General features: G+C 48.9%; 1 protein-coding gene across 4 annotated transcripts in view; it reads right to left on the minus strand.

Annotated features, from left to right (window-relative positions):
* The window catches only part of rasal2 (RAS protein activator like 2), a 57,075-nt gene that overhangs the window by 22,913 nt on the left and 7,385 nt on the right, over window positions 1-26,777 (minus strand). The window contains exons 1-3 of one of the 4 annotated variants that reach the window (XM_076295221.1): window positions 20,565-21,525; window positions 9,686-9,813; window positions 8,978-9,104 (exon numbers count right to left, since the gene is read on the minus strand). In XM_076295221.1, the coding sequence (XP_076151336.1) occupies window positions 8,978-9,104; window positions 9,686-9,813; window positions 20,565-21,120 (811 nt within the window). In that variant the 5' untranslated portion in view covers window positions 21,121-21,525. Of the gene's footprint in view, window positions 1-5,380; window positions 5,511-8,977; window positions 9,105-9,685; window positions 9,814-20,564; window positions 21,526-26,777 lie in introns of those variants that run through there. The other 3 variants (XM_076295220.1, XM_076295222.1, XM_076295223.1) reach the window with 3 other exon arrangements.

Here is a 26,777-nt window from a genome sequence, read left to right on the forward strand (position 1 = left end):
AAGCAGTTCCTGTCCTTGCAGTGCCTATGAAATGTGAGCACCCAGAACTATTGCACATCAGACAGGAGTATCAGAAAGCCCCCCCCCCCCCCCCCCCATCACACACACAAACACGCTAAAAACAGAGTGAGAAACAAGAGTAAGCTCAAAGCAGTTGATACAGCCCATAATGAGTTTTTAATGACGCTTCAGCATAATATCGGAAACAGGCATGACTAACCCACTTTATGTAACAGAACACAGCCTAATTAAGACGAAAGAGAGTGAGATAGATGGATAGAGAGAAAGAGAGAGAGAATGATAAAGATGAGAGGAAGCAGTACCTCTGTCACAGCTGTTACCCATCACCTGCTGGATATGTGCTCAGGGTCGGCATCCGATTGGCTGGACATTGACCATCATCCTCGTCCAATGAGGTGAGGTGAGTGTTTCCTTTCTAGGTGTCCATCAGTAAGCTAGCGTCCCGTCAAACTAATAGAGTGCATGCGCCTCACTCGCGCCTACTTGGCCCAAGATCTCTGGCATATCCCCGCTCTTCCCTTCCTGCTTCTCCTCCATACCTTGCTGTGGCCAGCACTCCGTCTCCCTCCTCCACGTCCCATTCACCCCCTCCTAGTGCTTTCCTCCCTCCCTCCCTCCCTCCCTCCTTCTCTCCTTTCTCTCAGTCTCTCTGAGCCGCCCCCCCCCCCCCCTATCCCGGTCTCTGCCTCTCGCTTGCTCTCGGCAGCAATCCTAACCTTCACTCTCATAAGCTTCTGCCTCTCTCCCCCTCTCTGTCTTTTTGGCAAGCCAGCGGAAGAGATTTTACCGCATTTATTCAATCAATCGCTGTAACCTCACTCCTCTGTTCCTCTCAGCAGAACTGCAAGCACTTCCTTCGCTCCCTCCCTCTCTCTCTCTCTCTCTCTCCTGCTCTCCTTTTTTTCTCCCTCTGCAATCCCTCTCTCTCCCCCTCTCTCTCCCTTTCTCCTGGTGCATCTGCTTGTGTCTGCCTGCTGCAGCCTCACACGTCGGAAACACAGTGTGAACGTTAGGACAAATTAAGACGAACGCGTCGCTTAAAGGCTCATTTAAAAAAAAAAAAAGTTTCCATTTTTTCTCAACACTCCATCTAGGACACAACTCTTGGGGCTTTCCTCATTACTGTGTGTTGTGTGTGCGTGCTTTGCATGTGTGCCGTTGATTGAGAGCTATCCTGTGTGTGTATGTGTGTGTGTGTGTGTGTGTGTGTGTGTGTGTGTGTGTGTGTGTGGGTGTCTTAAAGAGAGAGCAGACAAGACATTAGCTAGTGTCAGCCCATCATGGTGCATAGAGCACACTGGCCACGCGTGACCTCTGCGAGGATACACAGTCCATACTATTCAGCACATTCCCCCTGTCGGCCGCCACAAATCACCAGCTGGCACCAACACCACAGCAGGTTACAGCCCCACATTTGCTTATTGTTATAAAACACTGAGGCAACACTGCACAGTGAGTCATCAGGAGCCAATGATGGGAAGCCAGTCTCTCCTCCATCCTAAAAATATGCCACTATGATTGATGAAGGCTGAAATCGGCGCGTCACTGCACCGCCTGCCAAACTATATGATCCAGTGACAACACAGGTCCTTCCTCACGGTGGGTGTGTGCGGTTTGGGTTTGTGTTTGGGCGACCGTCTTGCAGGAGTTGCCAAAAGGGGCTTGTTTGTGTGACCTGTTCAGATGTAAGCCCGTGGCCAGACTTCAACACGCAGCCTACAAAGGTTGCACTAAAAACAGCAGGCTTTTAGTAGGTCAATCCCCCAACATGAAATAATGGTGTCGCACTCAGCGAGAAAGGGTGACCACCCCAAAAAGCTGCAGCAGAGAGGGCACAGCCAACAGTATGAATTAATAACATGTGATGTACAGCTGTGTGTGTGCGCATTTCTGTTTGTGTGCGTTTTCCCCCTTCCCTGATGGAGTCCTGTTCTTCCTCTCAGAGGACTGGCGTCTCTCTCTCTGTGTGTCTGCGTCCTGCCCTTGCACAAGTGAAGGTCAGTGAGACTACCTGCCTGTCCCTCCCTGGTCGCTGCTGCTGCTGCTGGAGTCATCAGCCAGTCGGGCTGTCTGACTGTGTCTGCTCCATTGCAGTAGACAGCACCCTCCTTCCCTTCACGCTTACACACACACAAAGACACACACACAGACAGACACACACACACACACACACACACACAGACACACACACAGACAGAGATACAGCTGGCTTCGAAAATCCACTTAAGCCATTGATTGGACGCAGGCCTTCCTGAGATCAATATCTTGTTAGAGATAGCGGAGGGGTTAAAATGGGTGCGGACGGACAGCGATGGCAGAGATGGCTCTGGGCTGTGATTGGAGGTGATGGCTCGATGGGCCCCTCCCGCTGTGCCGGCTCTCAATGGCTGTGCAAATCACAGCATTTCATCTGCATGCTGCTGAACGCACCACTCTCCTCCACACATCTAGACATCTGGAGAGTAGGGACAAGGCGTGAGAGGCTTCTGAATGTCAAGACTAGGGGGGGATGGAGAGATAGCTGATTGAATGAATGAATGGATGAATGAATGAATAGATAAATAAGCCAGGAAAAGGTTTGTGTGGTTGTGCTTGACATGATGGGAAAACATCACACGCCACGCAAGAGTGCTGTGCCATGAGTTGTGTCCCCATGTGGCTGTATTGTCCCCTTTCATAAATGTTTCTGAAAGCCTAAATGGGAGGACAAACACATTCAAGCAGATATGCATGAGCCTTGTGCCAGATGAGAGAGTCGTGTGAACATAAAGCTTCCCTCTAGCACTCTCCATCTCCCATTCTCTCTCTCTCTCTCTCTCAAACCCAGACAGGCTGATATGAATCCTTCTTTTCTCTTCTCCTGCCACTCTCACCCATCTTTCTAATGACGCGGATGATATCTGATACCAAACATAGATGCCTGGCATCAATTATTCAGGTCGGTCAGTACACTGGGGTAGTATTGAACTTCGGCCCAACACAGCGGTCTGGCCTAGCACTTGCGACATTGGCTTTTCCCCTCCTTCTCCCCTCTATCCATCAACAGCACCTTAAGGAATGGACAGTAAGGAAAACAAATAAGAGTGTGAGCCAATGCTGTGCACACAAGGCTACAATATGTGACCTTTGCCTCAAATTCTCTTTTGTGTGACTGACGGAACATAAATAGCCAGGGGCAAGTCTGCTCATAAAGTAACAACTAACCGACACCTCCGACATGCTTATCTCTCTTATGCATAGCACACGTTGCTGTGTAAGAGCGATGAGGAAATAGACAAGCGAAGCGTGTCTCTTGAGACATGCGTGCCTCAGTCTGGCTGACGGCGGAAAACCGCTGAACCACAGCGACTCTGGGAATGGACACGAGGAGTGACTGACCGGGAAAGATGATAAATGAATAGGCCATTTTAGACAAACCAGCCAAGGGGCATTTTCAATCAAGTCAACTCTGTTAGCACACTACTGAATACCACGGAGTTGTGACTGCGTAACAATGACCCGAGTGCATTTTGTGTAGTAACTTAGCAATACTCTTCTGTTTACTTCGACTTGAATTGGAAGACTATGATGTCACTAAACAAGCGCATTACTGACAACCACATACACACACAGACCCACACACACACGCACCCACCCACACACATGCTTCATTGCCATTGATCGCATGCCAACAGTGCCACACCTGTCTGCACACAGGGGCCCACATGAGGTCAAACTACATCTCTGTTTAAGGAGGAATGGTTTCAAACACCATCGTGACGCAAGTTTTCCAAACTCCTTATGCAAGGATGTTAGATATTTAATCTATAGAATCTCCAAGATGTCCATGGCTGGGACCCACTAATTGTTGGCAAACGTTACTCATAAAATTATAGTAAAAATTCAGCTGACACAGAAAACCTTAGGAAAAGGGTTTAAGCCCACCTCCCAATGAGTGACAACTGAGACAACACAATCAGTTGGTATGGTATGCGTGTTCATGATGCCATCACAGCATTATTGGATACACTGTAATCAGAAAAACTATGATGGGAATTTAAGACAAACCTACAGATCCGGTTTGGTGCCCGGTCTGATTGAGCTGTATTGTGAAGCCAGCCACATGTCTGCCTGCACCTCATGTATTCTATACAGTTAAAGGAGAACTCATGCCCCCAGAGTGTAGCAGTGTAGCTGCCTGCCGGCTCTAGCTGTTGGCTGCAGCAACTCGACCTTGGTAGAACCGATTGTTTTCTTTCCATTTTTTTCCCTTTCATATCGACAGTACTCGGTGACCTTGAGAAACAGAAATCTATGTGGAAAAAAATGCAAAATTCTCCTTTAATAACATTTCTGCTTCACACCAGTTTTGCTCACAAGCAAACCTAGATACAAAGAACTGACATGCATGAAATAGGAATGGAAACAATACAACCCTTGCATGAAATTACAGTGTATTCGATGTGCCTTGAGTGATGTTTGTTTAGACTTTTGCTGTTTGACAAAAACTATCAATAACACCGTAATTATTAACCATTTCAAATATCGGAAATCAAACACCCACTGCCAAACTCTAGGGAAGGATCAGTGGCATTTCTATCCCAGATCACATACTGATAATGTATGTTGTTCATGTGTAAGGTTCTGGGCTATTTGTTTTGTAAACACTGACATTTTGTATAAGTACATGTTCCATCTGTTTGTTGATATTAATGTCTAGCCTGCTTTCAGAATAATCACTTGCATCACACACATGGTTTGTTCTTATGTAACTCACAGATATAGAACGTTCATGATGCACGCCATCCCTACTAGACAGGCCTCAGCTGGGCACTAGGCATAGTATGGCATTTAAGCTATAAGCACAGGCCGACATTTAAATGACAAGCGATTGCTGAGGACAGCTGCTTTTGGGGCTAGTTTAAATCCAAACTGCCACTGATCGACCGTTGAAAAGACAGAGGTGCATGGAACCGGAAGAATTGATGTATTCTGTCTCATAATGCCTTGAACAAACTGACAGCACTGTATTGTTTGACCCAATTAGGGTTTGTAACTGAACAAGGCTGTGATACTGTATTGGGAATAGATTGATACTTAATAATAGGGTTTGCATTACTGCCATTTTCTGTGCATGATTTAATTTCAGTAGAGTAGCCTAATTCAAGGATGCTCGTTTCTAATCTTAAAAGTTTAAACGTGTAGCCTAGAATGGTGAGCTATATCTAACAGTGAGAGATTGCAAAGCAACAGGTTTCTGGTGTCAACGAAAGCGTAGTCTTTCTTCGTATGAGGAACAAATGGTCAACGTTTGCTTCAACAAGGCAAACAAAACACGTGTAGTTGCCGTTTGGCTTATGAAAACATAAACCATGCTTACCAGAGAAGTCCGTAAATTCTAAATTCCACATTCCGTCACATTGCGTCCACGATGTAAATAAGAAACTCGTTTTTAACTCTGAAGCTCTGAAACGTATACGTGTTCTCCTTATGCTCTTCCTCTCTGTGTCTCCTACTTCACCCCCAGCCAGGCACTGTGGAATGCAGAAAAGCCTGAGTCCCAGCCAGTCAAACCCACTCCGCTTTCTCTCCTCTATCAGCCCATTGAAACCACTACAATAGCAGTCCTATGTGCGTAACCGCTTTCACAGGACGCGTAGAGCTGTGCTTGAATGCCGACCGGCCACTATGCCATCATGGACCTAAACCATCTGTTACTTTTACCGATGTGCATAGCCTGATAATGACAACACAATAAATACCTACATGTCTTTGTCTAGTGGATATTTTTATATCCAGATATATCTACTTAGCATGAGTAAACATGACTGAGAAAAAAGTTCTGAGCATAGTAAACCTACCTTTCCAACTCCCCTTGATTGCTTGGGAAGACGACGCGAAGAAAGACCCTCACTGTGGCTAAGAATGGCAGCTTTCAGTTACACAACAGCGTCTTAAATGGCAAGTTTCACCTGTTGAGAACGAGTCCTAGAGCAAATATGTTCAGTGGCGTGGAACGGAAAAGAGGACAAACGCATCCGATCCAGGTCCATGAGAAAATATAAAGGGCCGTTTTCCTAACGGGTGTTTTATTTGCGTTATTACCCCATGCCAATAGGTCATTTTGTGTCACTGTCACAAGTTTTTAAATCACCAATATATTCTGTGAACTACATTTTTGTGCAATTCCATCAATGTCAGACTGAGAGCATAACATGCACCAAAGGAAGCAGTAGACAACACCAAAACGTATACACCCAACAAACAGGAACTGGCTACATTGTGGAAATGTGGAAATTGTGGAACATTTCAGATCTCGCGACTCCGTCTTGTTCATGCATAAAATGCACTAAACCCCTTGAATACCATACTCTTTCTTGAGAAAACTTTGTAACAAGCAAAACTATGTCTATGTCTGACAGAGCATGTTTTAATTGCCTTTATCCTTTGCTCTCAAAGACAGCAGCTCTCTTAAGTGCCGCATAACAACATAAAACCAGCTCGCATAATAGAGTCCTCTGAGAATAACAAGACTGACATTTATTTGGGCAAATAAAATGTAACATTTAGCTGAGAGGATCACTGCAGCCAACAGTAGGAGCGGAAATATACTATTCATAGATCCATTTACGATTTCACTATTTGTCCTCAAAATCAAAGGATAACTGAAGGGTCCCAAAAATACTGCCTGTAACAAAGGACATTCTGTGAACTGCCCTTTATGAGGGAAACAGATTGGATTATCCTGTCCTGGGAAACCAAGGAGTGTCCCAACATTCCAAGGTAAGGCATTCTTTCTCCATTTATGTATAAATGGCATGAGATTCATTACCCCGTGATTGAATTTGTTATGTGGAGAGAGATGCCCTTAGCCCAGTAGGAGCTCTACAGAAGGCAGTGATGATGCCGTTTAATTATTTTTCAGGCCTTTTTACATGCTTGTTTATCACAGTAAAAGGGAGTGCTTGGAGTGTCCACTGCCACCCATAGCTCTCATCACCCTGTCTGTGGCGAGCTCTTTGTTACGCGGCAACAACGTGCATTACCATATAAATAAGCATGCGCACCCCCGGCCCAGGCGCTGGCAGCCCAGATTAGGAGGGTCAGGGGGCTGAATGACTCCCCTCAATCACAGGGGTTTGTCCACGATGCTGGCCATCCCCTCTGTCCACAATACAGCAGCTTGGGACCTCTGGCCTGTTCCAAGAGCCTCTTTACCCGACCCCTCCCCCCATCTCACACCAACTCATCTCATCTCAAACCAACCCCCCCCCCCCACCACCACCACTCCCCTTTATGGCCCTTGAGACCCCTGCATCTTCATCTGTCAGCGTGCGCACCCCCGCGCACACACTCCCTCACAATGGAGGCTCTCTGAAGCCAAGCCTATGTTATTACCCCCAGAGTCAGCGGCAGCTCAGAGAGGGGGACACTGAGCCTGGGAGATGGGTGGCCTGACACAGACCGCCAGTGTTTGTCTTGCATTCCCTCCTGCTACCCACTCTACCAAGCATGCACAGCCCACCACACACACAGAGTAGCAACAACTTTATTCTTTTGCATGAAAGAGAGCAGGAGAGAGAGAGAAAGAGGGAGAGAGACAGAGAGAGAAAGAGGGGAAAGAGAGAGAGAGAGAGAGAGAGAGAGACTCGAAGAACGAGGTTAAGTACGACTGAGAGTGATTATCACATGGTTACAGAGACAGGATAACATGACTATGACACAATTCTCTGAGTATCCCTTTGGTGTTTCCATAAGCCAGCATGGAAAGACACTGAGGAGTTACAGTGCTGAACGAAATATCAATCTGAAATCCAATCTGAAATCCCAAACAACCAAACAAAAACATACTGTTCCAATATAACCACCATAATTTGTGGCCAATTTTGGCGTCGGTTCGGTACTGATCAGATTGAAATGGGAGGATGTGTCCTTGTTGGGGACAACGGGCCACAAACAGGATGACAAGGACGCCGCTCAGAACAATAGCAGAGCCATCCGCTCCTGTGGGAGAGTGTTGCGTGCGTTGCTCTGCCTCCTCACGCCCTCATACGGCTCCCTCTCCTCCTTTCCACAGACCTCCTCTCTCTTCTATAATCTATGTACAGCTGGCAAGGCACTTTTTTTTTTAAATTTCATTTCTTTCCTTTTTTCCCCCTGCCCTACGCAATCTGTTGTTTTAGCGCCCTCCTCGTGCAGTCTGTTTACTAAGTCTGTTTACTAAGGAGCGCTCTCTTAGCGGCAAACAACCATAATAATTCCCCTGCCTTCCAACAGCTATGTGTGTGTGTCTGTTTTTTTTTTTTTTTTTTTTAATCCAGATTTCAAGCTAAAAATGTAATTATTGCTTTTAGCGCAGATGGTGCTATAGAAGGAAGGAGGGAGGGAAGAAGGGTGTCGTGCTCTTTAAGTGTTAATCAGTGATGCCTGAAATGAGTTAAAGCTGCATTTATTACACCGCAGGCTATTCACATTTCAGCTTACCTCGGGAGTATGCGAGCCAGAGAGAGATCTTATGCTGCCTGACAGAATGTTAAGCAGAACACCGCAGCACCCGTTGTAGCCTTTTAAAGGGGCATTGGTGATAGACATGTTATGTGGACATCTGAAAGGACATGATCTACTGAAGAACTCAAAGCCGCTGCTTAGCTGTACCTGCAATGTACCTGTAACTCTACTGGTGTTAACCTACCTTGCTAACTTCACCCCCAGATCATGGGCTTGACACCCAAAGCACACACACTAATGAATATGTATGCGTGTTGCCCTGCTACGCCACTTCCGATAAAGGTAGGTGCTAATGAAGAGCTGTGCATTTATGGATGGGTACGCCGACGGGAAGCACTGGGTTTAGGACCTGCGCCAACTGCTGTCTCTGCATCACAGCTCCCCCCCCCAGACTAGATGCTGAGGTCCAATCTTCTCATCAGTGCACTGGGTGGTCATGATGTCTCTGCAGTGGGTCCAGTGTGCTTACCTAGCATGGAGGCGCCCTCTGCTGGGTACTCTGGGAACTGTCCCTCGGAGGGTACGCTGACTGTGCGCCGCAGACTCCTGCCCTTGGACGAGGAGGCAGTGGGGCTCTCATGCATGTCCACCGGCATCTGCTCACAGGGGAGAGAGAACGGGTCAAGACACAGCTGGACAATTAGTACAGAACTGTCTTGCTTCCAGTGGGTGAGGTTGATTATTTTTGCCACCCACCAAACATGGTTGTCACATAGAACAGTGACATTTAAAAACAGTTAACAGCCAAGTAAGGTTTTCATTCTACCCAGGTGTCAAAGCCAATCAGCCTGTGTGACCCCTACATTACTGAGATCCAAACATGAACCACACAAATCCACATCAAGGATCCTCGGGCAGTTTGACAGAAACACAAAATGAAGCTTGGTCAGCTTCCTGTTGTAGCATAAACACTGTCATCACCATGGAGAACAATAACAGGGACACGGGGGAAAAGGCCTCTTAGAACTCAGATCCCAGCTCTGGCCCCCTTCCTCCCACTTTTCCTCCCTCTGTTCATCACTAGGATGAGAGAACAGAGGGAGGGATAGAGAAAGAGAGAGAGAGGGATAGACAGATGGAATGAGAGTGGGTAGGGGGAAAAGAAGATTAACACCAGCAAGGAAAGGGGACTTGGGGGGGGGGGGGAGGCAAGGGGGAATTAAAAAATGTTTCTCACCTCTTCCTCCCTGTTGAGCAGGATAAGCTGGCTGTCTGTCAGGATGCAGTACTTCCTCTCCCAGACGCTGGGCTCGGAGAAGGGCGACTGGCCGCAGGAGAACCGGTGCGTGGGTGGGCCCTTCACGTCTGTGCACAGGGGACAGAGGAGACACGTCAGCGGGCTGAAGCACGGTTCCGCGTCCCACAGGAGGCTTGGAGGGTAGTAGTCCCGCCGCAGCCTCCTGGAGAAACAGCCACGCCACATTGCACACCTCTGCTAAGATGCTACGCCTAAGCCAGGGGAAACTGGGAGAAGATGCCTGGTGAGGACCAGCCTAAGTGACTTCTTCTGCCTTCTGGAGCTGCAAAGACTTAATCTCATCTCACACAAGGTTGGGACTTAGAAAAAGAAATGCTGAAAGAATAGCACACATAGGCGTACCTTTCTTTGTAAAAATCCCCTAATCTCCAAAATAGTTCCCCAGAGACACAGAAGCATTGTAGGCTGTTTTGAAGAAGACGGTGAAAATTCAATTACAAACCACTAACACTAACTTAGTTGCAGATGCCTTGATATTTTTCCATCATATAGAGTTTTGGCCTGTAGGGGGCAGTATAGAAGCATCTTTCTGTAGGAACACCTTCCTGGGTGGAAGAAATCAATTTCAAGCCCCACACGTTACAGCCTTGAACAAGTAACGACTGCTAATCAAAGAGGTAGCACATTTGACTAAATTTTTATGGCACCCATCACTGTTTTAAGATCTTCCATGTACCTTGGAAAAGAGAAGAGAATTACACTTCATACATAACACAGTTACACTGCAAGTTCATTCATAAACTGATGGGAATGATGCCTGCCCTCCACACAAAAAAACTTCAGCATGCGTTTATGTGATTTATCTGCAACAGTTCTGAGGTCAGATGGAGCGAAGCAGAAAGAAAGCTAAGGTCGCAGGTGAGGGTCAGAGGTCACGTGCCCTTGTGTCACCCTTGATTAGGAAAAGGGGCCATCATTGACCCCTGAGGAGTCATCAATCTCCCCTAAGTCTGTGTGGCTGAGTCAGGAGAAAGAGTGCAGGCCAGTGACGCCACCATCTCAGGGGAATGGGTGGGACCCTTGTCCTGAGCTTGTCTTGTGCCCAGCGCTGATTCCCTCTGCCTGCTACCCCACCCCGCCCTGCTGCTAATATGACAAGCCACCAGACCAAAGACTGGAACCTTTGGGGGTACGAGGAGAGAAAGGGCCAGAAGTGAGGAACAGATAGATAGAAAAAAGAGCGGAAGAGAGCGAGAGAAGGAGAAGGAGGAAATGGAGAGTTCTCAGGCAGATCCACAGGAAAGGAAGCGACAGCGGGATACGTCACCAGAGAATGGGTGGCACAGACTGTTTTCCTCTTCAGATGCTATGCAAACACGGATGTCATGGCAGAGTAAACAAACGCACTTTCACAGCCAGCGTGCCAAGCCCGGTTCTACATGCACACACAGACAGACAGACAGAGAGAGAGAGAGAGAGAGAAAGAGAGAATGAAATAAAAGAAAGAACGAGAAAGCGAGAAAGTAGCTCGCCCACAACCAGAGATAGACAGAGAGAGAGAGAGAAAGAGAGAATGAAATAAAAGAAAGAACAAGAAAGCGAGAAAGTAGCTCGCCCACAACCAGAGATAGACAGAGAGAGTACGCGTGGGGTGGGAGCGGGATCTGGTCCAGGCCCTCTGGCAGATTGTCTCCAATCTGACAGTACCACCAGCAGACTTGCAGTGCTGCAATCTCACCGCACACACGTGGGCGAGAAAACCACCGGAGGATTTATTAAGCCGCCGTAGCCTAGTGCAGCCCTGTGCGACATTTCTTTGCGATCTGTTGAGTGTTTTGTGGGAAGATGAAGGCTTCATGTGACTGTGATAGCGATCTGCCCAGGTCATCACCATGTAGGAGACGACAGGGAAAACACAGGTCTGTTGCCTGGAGACCGCTTACACACGTGTGCGTGTTAAATCTTCGCAGGGGGCTAAGACCATATGGTGGAGGAAAATATCCTGAGGGCCCAAGATCATTTGGTCTGTCCACAATGAGGGCCGAGACATTTTGTCCACCCAACGTTTCATTTATCCAACATGCAACTAACTGCACCCCAGTTTCAGACAGAACAAAACCTGACCATGATAAGGCAACGCGACTTGTAGATGTAGGTTAGGCTAGTTTCAGTATTAATCAAACTGAGTGAAAGCACCGATGTGACTGTGCACTTCGATGGTGCAACGGTGACAACTGCAGTGTGCCATCTGGAGGATGTGACCCTATTTCTGGATGAATTCTTAATGGATTCCCCGCATGGCTGTCCTCAAGAGGAAGCACTCATCCACACCTGCCTCAGCTCTCTCCCTCACACACACACAGTATGAGCACGGCAGGCCAGTGCTGAAAACAGCCCCCACAACACACACGCACGCACGCACGCACCTCTGACTGTTCAGGAGCAACAAAGCAACAAAGCAGAGTAAAACAGCAGATCAAGCAAAGGGCACAGGGCACTTGCAGAGGAATAGCTGCTTATACTGCCAGGCACCCCCATTTTTATATAATATTTTTCCATTTTTATTTTTGTTTGGGTGAAAATAAACTTCTTTGATGTGTGAGAGAGTTCTGCCGAGAGCAAAACGACCTGTGTCCTGGTTTGCACTTTGTTCTTGCATGTTCTCTCTCTCTCTCTCTCTCTCTCTCTCTCTCTCTCTGTGTGTGGCACTAAAATCAGCAGTGTCGGTGAAGCAAGGGAACTGAAAGGGGTGTAAAAGGCAAGCCATGTCTCTCTCTTTCTCTCTCCACCGTCCCTCTCTCCCTCTTTCCCTTGTCCCATTCTCTCTCTCTCTCTCCATATGTCCTGGTCCTGGGAGAGGGTGCAACTTCTTGCACTTGCGGAGGGAACTAATTGCCATGTGCTATCGGGCTAAATATAGAGGGCGAGTTCCCGGCACAGTCCTGCACTGCTCCATGCTGCTGTAGCCTGGGAGCGAGGAAGAGAGAGAGAGAGAGAGCGAGAGAGAGAGAAAGAGAGAGAGAGAGAGAAAAAGAGAGAGAGAGAGAGAAAGAGAGAACAGCAGCCACGAGTCTCACTCGGACTCCGATGCGAGCGAGCCCTTCATCTGGCGAGAAGTGGGCATCTGCCGTGGCAGGGCGCCGGGCCTGCCGGCTGCCACCGGCCGTCCTCGTTACGTAAGCCGTTAACAGCTCTCTGTGGCCGCTGCTGGTGCAGCAGGGAGCCTCTTCCCTGGTGTTCATGGCCAGACCACCTACAGTGGCGGAGGCCTTTTGAACTATGTCACTTCCCTATGTTGTCTTTCCTTTTCTAAAATAAAATAAGATAAATCTGACTCCCAGTCTCAGCGCTGATTTACAATCCTTGACCTAACCTGCAGAATGACATGACTTAAGATGTTTTTTTTGGAGGGAATGAACTAAAGTCTCTCCATCCGGCAGACATTCCAGAGAATCCTATTAATAAAGGCAGACATTAAAAGGCCATGTTGATAAGAAGAGCAGTGTTGCCGGGAACATTAGGTCACAGTCTGCACGATCTTCAACACTTCAGCACTCTCAACACGGAAATCATGAAGAAGGCGGCCCTGTGTGTGTGCGTGCCTGTGTGTGCGTGCGTGCCTGTGTGTGCGTGCGTGTGTGTGCGTGCCTGTGTGTGCGTGCGTGTGTGTGCCGGCCTCACTGCAGCGGTGGTGGCCTGCACCTTGGGGCCCTGTGCCAGTCTGGAGGGTTGGTGGTGGGGGAGAGTTGAGAGGTGGGGGGGGGAGGGGGGGGGGGGCTGCCAGAACAGGAGGTGCATAGCCACAGACAGCGCCAGCACAAGCTGTGGGTCAGAGCATGCCATGACGCAGCAGGAGGGACGAACACGCGCACACACACTCCTGGCCAATTACACCCCACCCGCCCCCGACCACCCGCCCCCCTCTTGGCTGTGCCTGACTGTGTGAGGGCCTCACGGTGGGCGTAATGAGGCAGTAACCGCGTGGGTGTCCTGGACACGCTCCCCAGCGCCGCCCGAGCCCACGACAGGAGAGGAGAGCTGAGGAGAGCGGAGCGGGCCGAGTGGGTCGGAGCGGAGCGGGCCGAGTGGGTCGGGCCTGGCATGGCTGGCCTTCTTGTTTGTGCGGCGGTGGAGGCGGTGGCGGCGCAGCCTGAAAACAATTACTGTGGGGCGGCTGCCAGCTGGACGCTTGGGCTGCCAGTCTGTGACCCCGGAGGGGGTCAGCACGCACAAATGGCTCACCGGCCAGGGCAGCAGAGGGGCCTGTCCACTCCACAGGGAATGTGTGTGTGTGTGTGTGTATGAGAGTGTGTGAGACAGAGAGAGAGAGAGAGAGAGAGAGAGAGAGAGAGAGAAAAAAAGAGAGAGAGAGAGAGAGAGAGAGAGAGAGAGAGAGCTTCTGGCAGAGTGAGTGTGAGAACCATAGCCCATAGTCATAGCCCGGCATGAACACATCTACACGAGTATGTTTGTGTCTGAGCGGCGTGTTTGTGTAGTTTATATATACATGCGTGTGCATGTGAAGAATGCATGCATGACATTGACACACCAGTGCCCTCCAACCCACCAGCGCGCGTTTGTGCCCCATCACACACTGGTGCCTCTTACTAGAGGTCACAAGCTGCTCGAGTCCACTGCAGTGTGTGTTTATGTGTGCGTGTGGTGTGTGTGTGTGTGTGTGTGTGTGTGTGTGTGTGTGTGGCAGGTCAGGAGCAGGGTAGAGCAGCCCAGTAACCCAAGCTCTGTGGAGTCCTGGGTGGAATGTCTGGGGCTCGGGGTGAGGCTACGCCACCTGTCTGGGATGGAGTTTCAGAGGGGGAATGCTCTTAGGGCCACTTGAACACGGTCACCCCCATGTCACATCATGTCACCCCACCACCACCACCAACCCATCCAGGACCATCACACCGCTCTCTACCACACGGAGCTTAACAGCGCATGTACTACTACACACAAACTGCCACTGCCTCAAAGCGCCAGTCTCCCATCTCTCTCTCTCTCTCACACACACACACACACACAGAGCATGAAGAGCTGATCAGTCCCCCAACACACCCAATGTCACACAAATACACGCATACAAACACACACATCCAGCCTGTGTCCTTTGCTAAGGAAAGACTGAGATTGACGGGGCGTGAAATCATAATTTTCCAGCTCTTTGCAGATTCCCCAGAGAAATCCCCCTTTCATTTCCCCCTTTTGACAGAACATGAAGCCCTCAAAAAGAAACCTCTCACCTTCTCACCGTGCAAAAACAGAAGTATATTTACACAAACCATGGGAGCAATTGCTGCTGTTAAAACTAGACCCCTTAACCACGGTGTTCAAATGAGAAAGAACAGATACTTCTCTAACTTTACTTTCAGATGCCTTTAAGAGCCTGTCATATTCCCAACATACACAAACATGAGGCATTTGCCATTTCCTCTCCCTATTCACACCATGTCAGTCATTCTAAACTTGTGTGTGGTGTGAGTGTGTGAGTGTGTGATTATGACTGATGTTAGGAATGTAGCTGGGATTTACCCCGGCCTGCTGTCTCAGCCTCACAGCCATTGGCCTGCATTCCCACACCTTGTGCCAGGTGTGTGTGCTGAGTACACTACACTCTCTCTCCAGCGTCGCCGCACAGGCAGCGAACAGAGGATGCTTTGTGTGGCTCCTCCGCCGCTGCCGCGACCTGGACTCTTGTCTTCCTCCATCACCACCGCCCCCCCCCCACGTCATGCTAACCAATACGGCACCAGACTAGCCTGGTAACCTATGGCAACCTGTAAACACAAACAGCTCCTCCAATAACAATGCGGCGACGTCAGCCTTGACGGCCAGGCCAACGGAAAGAGCGGGCCCCGAGGGGATGGCAGGGATGGGTGGAGGGATGCGGTCACCACAGGTTGACATGGAAGAAAGGGGGGGGGGGGCAAGCTGAGGGAGGGAGAGAGAATAGAGATGGACAGAGAGAGAGAGAGTGAGAGAAAGAAAGAGAAAGAGAGGAGAGAGAGAATAGAGAGGGAGGGAGAGAGGGAGAGGGAGAGAGAGAACTGGAGCAAGAGCAGGGTGTGGTACTGATACTGCCCTAAACCCGACTGCAAACAGGAGCCAGACCGAAACAAACAAACAAGCTTACTTAAGACACGGCTCAGCTTTCCATTTCCACCACCACTACGTCACCGTGCCATTGCCATGCAAATGACTCAAGCAGCGTGCGTGCCATTCAACAGATGTCAGGGCCTTGAGTAGGAGACGCCGTTGAATGGATGAATGTTGCGTGGCAATTTTCAACTTCCATTACAGATCATAATAATTCAGAGGCCCCTATTTAGATATCACTGCGGGTTGGCGGGTTATCAGCATTGCAAATTAGCACGTTTAATTGGTAGCTGGAGAGAAAGGGGCTGAGAAAGAGTCTGCAGTGGGAGGAAATGACGGCAATTAACAGATTGAGTTGTGATTGCAGACCCTGTGTGTGTGTGTGTGTGTGTGTGTGTGTGTGTGTGTGTGTCTGTGTGGCAACTCCAGCTGTTAGCAGTCAGATAGCACAGAGAGGGAGTAATCAGAAGTTTGGTTTGTGTTGATAAGCGTAATTTGTGTGTGTGTGTGTGTGTGTGGGTGTGTGCCAACACATCTTGAAGGAATACAAAATCTACATTTAGTCAGTAGGGCAGAGGGACATTTTGCTTTCAGTCGCTCAGGGCCACTGTTCATCCTTTTCAGATCTCTGAATAAATTAACCCTCCACTTTTCAAGGTATCTGTTATTGAATTGTCTCAGTCACATGAACACAAGGGTTCTTTAGAAATAAAACAGCAGCAGTTGAACAAGCTAAACAAATTCAGTTCCATTGTGTGTATGAAACTGCATACATTGCACTCTGGTGGCATAAGTCACCACAACAGCCTTCTGTGGGCTCTGCATTTTTGAGGAAGGGAAAAAAAAGAGGGTCAAGAGACTCAAGTCTGCGGCTGTGTCATTGCAGTGACAGCGGAGTGCTTCGTATCATTCATAATTCAGTCCAGTGTTACAGGCGTGGAAGGCAGAGTGGCGACGCATCGAGCAGACACGCACGGCTGCCGTGGAGACGCGTCAACGTCAGCTCCGCCGGGCTGCTGACTCGCGAGGAAGACGCGGGCCACACACAGGCTCCGCTCCGCGCTCCATCCCCTGCAGGCAAACACGCGGCCGTCTCCCCAAATCACAACCCCTGCGCTTCTTTGGAGGCAGAGGTCGGGGGGGCAGAGGGAAGGGGGGGAGGGGTGGAGGGCTTCCCCATTTTCACAGTGCTGCCTGGTGCACCACCCTGAGTGACAGTTCTTACCAGAAAGTAGGGTAAAACATGCTGCTGGGGGAGGGGAGGGCTGCCATTGGAATTTCAACACACACACACACACGCAAAAAATAAGACAGCAGTGCAGTGCTCACAGGATGATGTGAGCAAAGAAGTGTGTCAGGTTTAGCCAAATCTCACATCAGCATAAAAAGAAGGCACAAAAAGTCGTCAGGAAACAGATCTCTTATCAAAGCAGGGACTAAACAAAACCGAGAAACCCTGACTTCCAACCACAGTGTTGACATCCCTCATTCCAACACTTCTGTATTCACATCCCTGCACTGCCCATTAGGAACAGGCCAGACCTACAGGCCAGCACGGGGCAGCCGAGGGTGACACAATCTGCACCATGTGCTCTAATAAATGGTGTGCCAGTTAGCTAGCCCATTGTAGTAGCCCAGGGCCGAGAGAGAGAGAGAGAGAGAGAGAGAGAGAGAGAGAGAGAGAGAGAGAGAGAGAGAGAGAGAGAGAGAGAGAGAGAGAGAGAGAGAGAGAGAGAGAGAGAGAGAGAGAGAGAGAGAGAGAGAGAATACATGCTGCTTTGTTACCCCGGGGAGCCCACTCCTCCCCTGCTGTGGCTGTCGTTGTTTAATATTCAAAAAAGCCTTAGCACATTTGCATGCCCGCTGCTCGCTTCTCTTCACACAGACACAACAACACTGGCGTAGTGTGACTGTGTGTGTGTCTGTGTGTGTGTTATTTATGATATGGTATGGTATGGTATGCCTATGTGTAACACGCAAACGCAGGTATTACACTTTGAGCAGGCTGAAGTGTGAACGGTCTGTAGCGCGCGCCACTATGTGCCACACAGCAGCGTCTGCCACCGCGCCACCGCCTTTGCTGGAACCTCCGGGCATTCCAGAAGCTACCCGTCCATGACGGCACAATGCAGGCTGCATGAAAAGCTCAGCTTGGCGCGGTGCCAGTGTGGCTGCACACAGCCTGTCTGGCCTGGTAGTGAATAGCCGGTCCAGCCTGGCCCAGTCTCAGGCCTCCAGGCCAGGGGGGCTTTCACCAACCGTCTCCCAGGCCCTCTTCTGGGACATGGCACGAGTTCAGCCAAAGCCTGAAGAGTGCAAGAGCGGTCTCTACTTTTTCTCATGACTCTGGCTGACCAGGGCTGGCCTGGCCTTTGAAAAGTTAATCAGGCCATAGGTGGTGTGGCCACATGCTTTGTATGGCGACAGGACCGGGTAGTTGCTATTTGCATACAAAAGAGAACTAGGCTGTTTCCCTTTTCTGGATAACAGGAGATTGAGGGGAGGGGTGCGAATGTGTGTGTGTGTGTGTGTGTGTGTGTGTGTGGGGTGTATTTTGGTGGGTGGGAATGGGGGTAGATTCCACTGCCAGACAGCTAGCTCTGCTCACCCGCTGTGGCCCGCAGGGTCACAGATTCAACTGGGAATCCCCATCCCAACCTTCTAACCTTTGAAGCTTCGCAATGCAGTGTTTTTGTGTAGTGTGTGTGTGTGTGTGTGTGTGTGTGTGTGTGTGTGTGTGTGTGTGTGTGTGTGTGTGTGTGTGTGTGTAGATACTTCAGGCTCTCATTTAGCTTCCCTGGACAAAACGGCCACGGAACGCAGCGCAATTTCACTTTCGAGACTCAGACGTGCATTGGTGCATACAGCTTCCTCTGTTCGCCAATTAGCATTCATGGTAATTCAGAGGGGAAAATCCACAGACAGACTGGTGCAATCTGTGGTGGGTGGGTGGGTGTGTGTGTGTGTGGGGGGGGTGGCTGTGAATGTGAAATGAGGAAGAGAGAGTGTTTACAAAGTAGGCACAGAGAACTGAAAGATCAAAAGACTGAGAGGTGTGGCTCTCGCTCACACACACACACACCTGGTTCTGACCTAAATATTCAAAATAGAAGAGAAAAAGGCTAGTGTGTGTGTGTGTGTGTGGGAGGGGGGGGGTTGAATTACTCTGAGAAGTCTTTCGAATGGAAGCTCATACTAACATAAGCAATAGCATTGAACATAACCGCCAAAATAATAACTGTCAGGTCTGAAAGGGTTAATGCCAATGAATGTACAAACCATATGTTGGCTACTTCCTCTACGGAGGGGCCTAGAACACGAGGCAGCTAGATAACAAGTGAAGCTGAAATATTAATAAAGTAATAACGGCACACAGGGAGAACATATATACACACACACACACACACACACAAATACAGAAATAACATTGTGCATTTGTCCAAAGAAAAGAGGTGCAACGAAACGTGAAATGACAAAATGTCTGTCACAGACAAGTAAAGGCTGTTTGTGGTGTTTAGTTTCACTTACATGCGTGACGCACTAAAAATGAACCTTGCTCATGGGAAACGTGCAAGGTGTTAGGGCCATGTAGAGGTGACTGAACCGTGAAAAAAGACATGGACCTCGACAAAGGCTTCATTTTCTGACTGGTCTATGTACAGAATAAAGCCTGACGGTTAGCAGCAGTGCCTTGAAGCCATGGCTCTGTGATACCCAGATGTATGAAATGGTGATTTGCATACACTGACCTTCAGAAAGAAGCCTTATGGTCCTTGTAAAGGAGCGCAATATAATGATGATAAAATTCTATATCATGATAATGCATTAATTATGCACAGCAGAGCTAGCCAGAGGACAATTACTTCGTCTCGTTATAATCCCACAACCAAATCACAGAGTGTAACACACTACGACTAACTAATGCATCGCCAAATTATGAGATATCGCACTCATATCCAGTCCTAACTTTTATCACTACGAGTCAGTGAGAATAATTTATGATGACAGAATTAATCAGAACCCTCCAAATTCTAATACAGAAGAACTGTCTGGAACTTCCCTTTGCAATGCAAGCTCTTCTGTGGTAAACCATAAACCAGCACATAGCACTAGTGATAAAACAGATCTATTCAACAGCAGGTGGTGTCAATGTAGTATAGTATAAGTATATATAAGTATACTCTTTTGATCCTGTGAGGGAAATTTGGTCTCTGCATTTATCCCAATCCGTGAATTAGTGAAACACACTCAGCACACAGTGAACACACAGTGAGGTGAAGCACACAGTAATCCTGACGCAGTGAGCTGCCTGCTACAGCGGCGCTCTGGGAGCAGTGAGGGGTTAGGTGACTTGCTCAAGGGCACTTTAGCCTTTCCTACTGGTCGGGTTTCGAACCGGCAACCCTCCGGTTACAAGTCCGAAGCGCTAAGCAGTAGGCCATGGCTGCCCCATGGATGTAGTATGGATGTAGTGACTGGATGGTGTTGATAGGGAACTCACAACAATAGGCTCAGTTAAGTCATGACAGGCAGGCATGAATGCTCAGGTCAACCTTTGCAAAAACACCTACATATGTGTTGGTACAGAAAACACATACTTATACATTGGCCAGTGTTGGTACAATCTTTTCAAATATAAAACACTAGGCTAAATATATTGATTGACTTCTATAAAACTGAACGGTGCGAAAGTAGATCTACAGTTTAACATAAAAGGGAACTGTGAAGAGTTCAGCCAGGTCACTAGCAGAGCATGTTGTCCTACCGTCCTGAGCTGGTTCGGCTGGGTACAAATCCTCCCTGAGACTTAGGAACCGTCCAAGGCGGCGGGTCACCGAAGAGACGAGGCCCGAGAGTGACACAGCGCTGTAGTCGAACCGTAGGGGCAGCGTGGTGGACGTGGCCCTGGTCCCCGACTCCGACAGGGACCTGTGGTACGGGGGCGCACTGTGCGGGGGCTCCCGCTGCCCGGTCCTCTGGGGCCGAACGTGCTCCATTAGCACCCCGCGGCTGGTCACGTTCCTCGGGTGGGGGAGCGACTGCGCCCTGGTGACCGGAGGGTTGACTGACCAGCCACTGGTGGCCTTTTGCCCGTCGGCGCATCCTGGCTCAGAGGTCTGCCAAACCATGGTCCCCCTGTTGATGAGGTCAGGAGGGTTCTCGGGTACGGAGAAGGAGCGGAGCGTCAGACACGGCCTGGTAGTCGGGGGCGGACCGGGCCCTCCGGAGCTCCCCCTGGAGGCCCACGTGGGAGTGCTCCAGCTCGCCTCCGCCTCGGCGCGACTCAGCTCCTCCAGCGCCGCGCTCCTTCGCAGACTCATCGCTCAGCTCGAGGGCCCCGAAGCCACGCAAGCAGGCCAGACCACAGACAGCAGGAAGGAAGCCCCGTTCTCTCCTCAAAACCCCCACCGGCTCACAGTTGCCCTCCGGCGATAACAGTCTTACCACGGCTCGTGACTTGACGCGGTGTTGATCGAAGGCGCCATCTTTGAGCTCAACGCTGTGGAGTTCTGCCCTCAGATGATCCTCCAGAACATCCTCGCCCAGTTAGCAATTGCCTTCAGCAAAACAGCCTTAGCTTGCGGGAGCCCATCTCCTGTCTTTGTTACTGAAGGCAGAGTCCACTGGCTTGTCTTGACGTACCATTTCCTGTCTTCAGCACTGATACTACTCTTCCTGAGAGGAAGTGAGGTGCCAGATATACTTTCGCAACAGAGATGTCTCCTGTTTCTGTCCAATCGGCGGCCTCAAAAGAGTGCTCAAAGATTCAGGGTTTCTGTTTCAGTCATGACAAAATGACATTCAAACAAATACGGTCTTTATGTGTATGATCCCTACTCTCCAAAAAATATTAAAGCAAGATAAAATAACAGTAAAATGACAATGTTTTTAGCTGTACCAGGAAGTCAAAAAACAGAATACACTACATTACAGTCTTACTGTCGCTCATAGCACCACTTTCTTATTATGGGACTTATAATTCCAAGAAAGGCCATGTAAGAAAATAACACTGCATCTACAATAGCACCCCGCTCTGCACCTGTTAAGCTGTGGAGCAGTAACACTGCAATATATTGCTACCATTTAAGAGATCAAGGTGAACAAGGTGTCAATGATCTTGGAGGGGCATTAACACCTACACACCCCTTTAGTCAAAGAGAAATAGGATGGCTTGTTGTCAGTAGTGTGTGTGCCTGTGTGAGTGTGTGTGTGTGTGTGGAGCGCTCAGCTGTAGTCTTATGTGATCACGGTCTAGGTCTGTGTCTACCCTTCTCCAAACCAAGAGTCTCTTGTGTCACATAACAATGCCAGAAGACTTTCGCAAGGGAAATGTCACCCTATCCTGCACACACACACACACACACACACACACACACACACACACGAACACACACACACACACACACACACACCACTTGCCAAATACCACCACAGCCATAAATATTCATGCAACCCTATTTTAAACTGAGCAGTCCCCTGACAGAAGCTGAAACCTTTGTGATGCTTTTGTTAGCCTGAGGAAACCGAGAGCTCTCCCAAAGGAACCAGCTGTCCATCCAACAGCCCTGTCATGTCGAGACGCAGCACAGCAGGGTTTAAATCAAGGCATCGGCCAGAGAGGCTGACAAACAGAAATCCAATCAATTTGGGTGATTTACTTATTAATGCCACTTGACAAAAGTCTTGGAGGTCATTGGCGCATAAGCACTTCTAGACTGCGTTTTGAGTGAAATGTGCACACTTCTGAATGAAAATAAGCCCATGAGTGCCAGAGGAAAAACAAAACAATCGTAAATAATTGTTCCGGAGAACAAAGAGGGTGATCCCGCGGACTCCGCTAACTGTCATCCTGGAATACAGTGAGCAAATTTCAGACTTTCTGCATGTAGCAGGAGAATCAATCCCAGCGGCAGAGTCAGGAGAAGCCATTTCCTTACCACGGTTTCCTGTTTACACCATCCTCACGCTGCCCGCAGACAAGATAGTCCACACACACACACACACAGGCCTTCATGTCAAAAATTCTGCTTCTACCACCACGCTCAGAACTTTTAATTGCCTTAAGCCTCTGGGAGAAATTAGACAGTCTCAAGCACACACTACACACACTCGTCTTTTTTTTTTTTTTTTTCTTGAAACATGGACTTTGCCCATGGGGTCATTTGGAGGGAGAAAAAAAAACAAAACATTTCCTGCTGCTGAACTGGAAAGGGACTGTTGTGGAGGACCACTGGAGGAGTTCAGTCTGGACAACAGCAATTAACACCTCACCGAGCACGCTCCCGACGCGCCTGGTGGCTATAGCGGGCGTGAGAAATCAGTCATTAAAGGCTGGCTAGCACTCTCCTGCACTGTGGGGCCTGCCACTTCCATACCACACACACACACACACACACACACACACACACACACACACACACACACACACACACACACACACACACACACACACACACACACACACACACACACACACACACACACACACACACACACACACACACACACACACACACACACACACACACACACACACACACACACACACACACACACAGAGAGACACAAACAAGAAACTGTGACAACAACGCTATTGGCACAGTTGATAATAAGAGGAGCGAAGGTGAGAGTGGCTCAGTCGTTCCCATGTGCTGACGCATGGTGCCACGTGGGTCTGTGGGACAGGGAGCTGCTGACTGTAGTGAGTCCCTGGGGAGGGTAAATATGGGCAGATCGCTTCTCATGGAAACCAGTGACAATGAGAGACAACAGGGGTTTTTTTTCTCATGCCTTCTTCCCACATTTTTTCCCCTGTGCTTAAATTAGTCACACACACACACACACACTCTCTCTCTCTTGCTCTCGCTCCCTCCCTTCTATCCTTCACCACCCCCATTTTCCTCCGTCTCAGCATGGCGTAGATGTAGATCGGGACACACTGTCTCCACTTTGGAGGACAGGAAATATGACAGGAGGCCACTGGCAGGGCCGTATGCCACTTTGTCTTTCTTTCCTTTCTTCTGCTTCCTCTTCTAAGTAAGTGGTACGGGTGCATGGTGCACACACACACACACACACACACACACACACACACACACACACACAGGCCCTCCTAAAAATAGCACCTGGCTATAAAAAGCCATCATAAATCAGTGGAGGGGAATCAGGAGGGAGAGGGGACGAAGGCCTCTGCACAGAACGTCACCTCAGAATGGCATGCAAACCAGGACTGGTGTGCCCTGGGAGCTCCACTGGTGGTCCTATTCACAAAGGCATGCTTTGCACTCAGTGAGATGGCTTACTATACAGCGAGGAAATGTTTAGGTAAAAGCTGGGAATCATCAATATTTTTGCATTTCAGATAGTGCTGTATTATGGGTTTTGACATTATGCTATAGATGTTACTGCAGTTTAGATACCTTCAGTATAGATTTTAGGTTAAAATAAGTTAAAAACTTCTCAATATCAAGTAGACTGTAAGCTAGACTACATTTAGAGTATCTTAGCATGTTTATACAATTCTATTAATAATAGAATATATAGAGCCTTAGATCAAGTCAATATCTGAACTACCAAGGTGAGACTCATGGAAGAGGAGCTTCTTTACACATTAAATGAGAGAGATGGGACATCTATTGTCTATGTACTTTTTCTAATTTAGCATCCACACCAACTAAGACAGTGCCCCCCCCCCCTCCCCATCACCCCCCCATGACTCCTTCCTCCAGCCATCCCCTGAAATAGAAGAGTGAGGCTTATTTTTAAAAGCGGACACAGGTTAGTGTTCTTGTTTTGGTTCTGAGGAGGGGAAATCCTGCCAACCCCGACAACGTAGTGCAGTGTCTCACTGCTGTGAGTGGGTGGGGGGAGGAGGGTTGCCAGAAACTTTCCATTTCCCCTCCTTCCACGGCCTGCCTTCCTATTGTGTGTGAGGTTGTGAGATTTGTAAAAAAAAAAAACACATAAAAATGCGCCAGTGAAATGGAGCAGGGAAAAAACACACGTTGGAATGCACACGCTTTGTCATGGCTCTTGGGTGTTTGGTATGACTGGTTAGAATCTGCAGCACAGAGGAGATAGGTAGGCAAGAAAGACCAAGGAGCTGAAACACCTTGGCTCCACTCCATGATGAGCCATCCCTTCTGCCTAGGTAAATAAACACCAACACACAAACAAAAATGCCTCGCTGCCTTCAGGGAAAAGGACATGGTGCCTGTGGAGCTGACGAAGGTCAGGCACAACGAGGAAGAGGGTGGATGTGGGAGGTCTTGCGCACAATCACTGGCCACCAACCGAATGACGTCATTGGGTAGCACACATGTGCACACACACACGTCCACCCACCCACACCCACACACACGTCCACCCAGCCACCCACCCACACACACACACATGTCCACCCACCCACCCACACACTCACATACATACACACACACACATACACACCACATTTAATGATAAAGTCTTGTTTTATAGCTCGAGCGTGCACCACATAACTGCAAGGTCAAATGAGCAGTAAAAAATTAAACAGCCGAGCCGTCATAGCAAGAGCGTCAGTGCGGCTCAGAAACACATAAGCGCTCGAATATCGAGGCGCCATATCAATAAATAATTTGGCATTCAAAGGCCGAGGCCCTAATACATCACTTAGATGTTATCATTCATGCTGCTGGCTCCACCAGGCTGCTCTGTGGAGGGAGGCTGCATGGTTTATGGGCTGGTAAAGACGCGAGTCGTTCCCACAATCTTCGTCCAGTGACGTTCTCGAAGGCCTGCGAGGCAACCCACCGCCCAGCCCCATGTAGCACTCCTCAATCAACTAATCAAGCGGTGCTTTCCAGCGGTGCCAAATCACCTCAGGCAGCGGGGCTGGCACTGTAGCATGCTCGTAAGCACACACACACACACACACACACACACACACACACCTCCAGTAGGTTTCCATAAGCCTCTGCCTTGCACTCATCTCTCTTGGCAGCCGCCAAGCGCATTTCTACGGAATGATGCTTGATTTCAAAAGATTATCAAGTATTCCGCGTCCGAACAATACTGCCAGAACAAACACCACCATCGCCAGGGAAGAGATACAAAGGCACATTACATGTGAATTATAGTATAATTACATCAGCTCATAAATTACCTTTGGTTCAACAACCTCTCAATCTCCACACACTTAAGAGTCGGCCTCTTGGCATCATTCTTCAAAGTGAGAATTAGTTCCTTGGTTTCACGGTGCGTGACAGTTATGTGCAGGACTATGTGAGAAACAACTCAACAATAACAGCAAAGGACTTCCATGGAGGATGAGGTGGGCCCTTGCTACTAAATTTAAGACCAAGATGGCCAGCATCCAACAGCCTTTTGTCTTCTTTCCTATCATATGCTGGAGAACAATAAAAGGGTGGAGGGACAGCACTCGTCTCCTGCATGACCAACTCCAACCTGCAAAACACAAACCCGGTCTAGAATGAGAAAGGGAAGATGGTAGTTATAGTAACCCTGTGGTTACTTGGCAACACATTGGAGGAATCCAAAGGTGCAGTACCAAAGCCACTATTCAGGGCCCTCGCATTGCCAAAGGATATGCACAGGCACTGACAATGACACACACACACACACACACACACACACACACACACACACACACACACACACACACACACACACACACACACACACACACACACACACACACACACACACACACACACACACACACACACACACACACACACACACACACACACACACACACACACACACGGCAGGCCAAATGCGGTCTTCCTGACTGAGTTTGCAGTGTTGGGATTTTTGTTGTGCTTTGGATCTCCACCTGAAATTCTTGCAATGCCTTCTCGATAACTAGACAGGAAAACTGACTCACTGTATTTGATGTTACATTTGTGTGGAAAGGGAGAAAGAGAGAGAGCGAGAGTGTGTGTGCGTCCTTATGCAAGCATGTTTGACAAAGAAAGGT

The sequence above is a fragment of the Alosa pseudoharengus genome, unplaced genomic scaffold, assembly GCF_046254945.1.
Source record: "Alosa pseudoharengus isolate Yale_2024_CS ecotype anadromous, Long Island Sound unplaced genomic scaffold, YU_APseudo_1.1 YU_APseudo_1.1_scf_2, whole genome shotgun sequence".
Taxonomy (NCBI): domain Eukaryota; kingdom Metazoa; phylum Chordata; class Actinopteri; order Clupeiformes; family Clupeidae; genus Alosa; species Alosa pseudoharengus.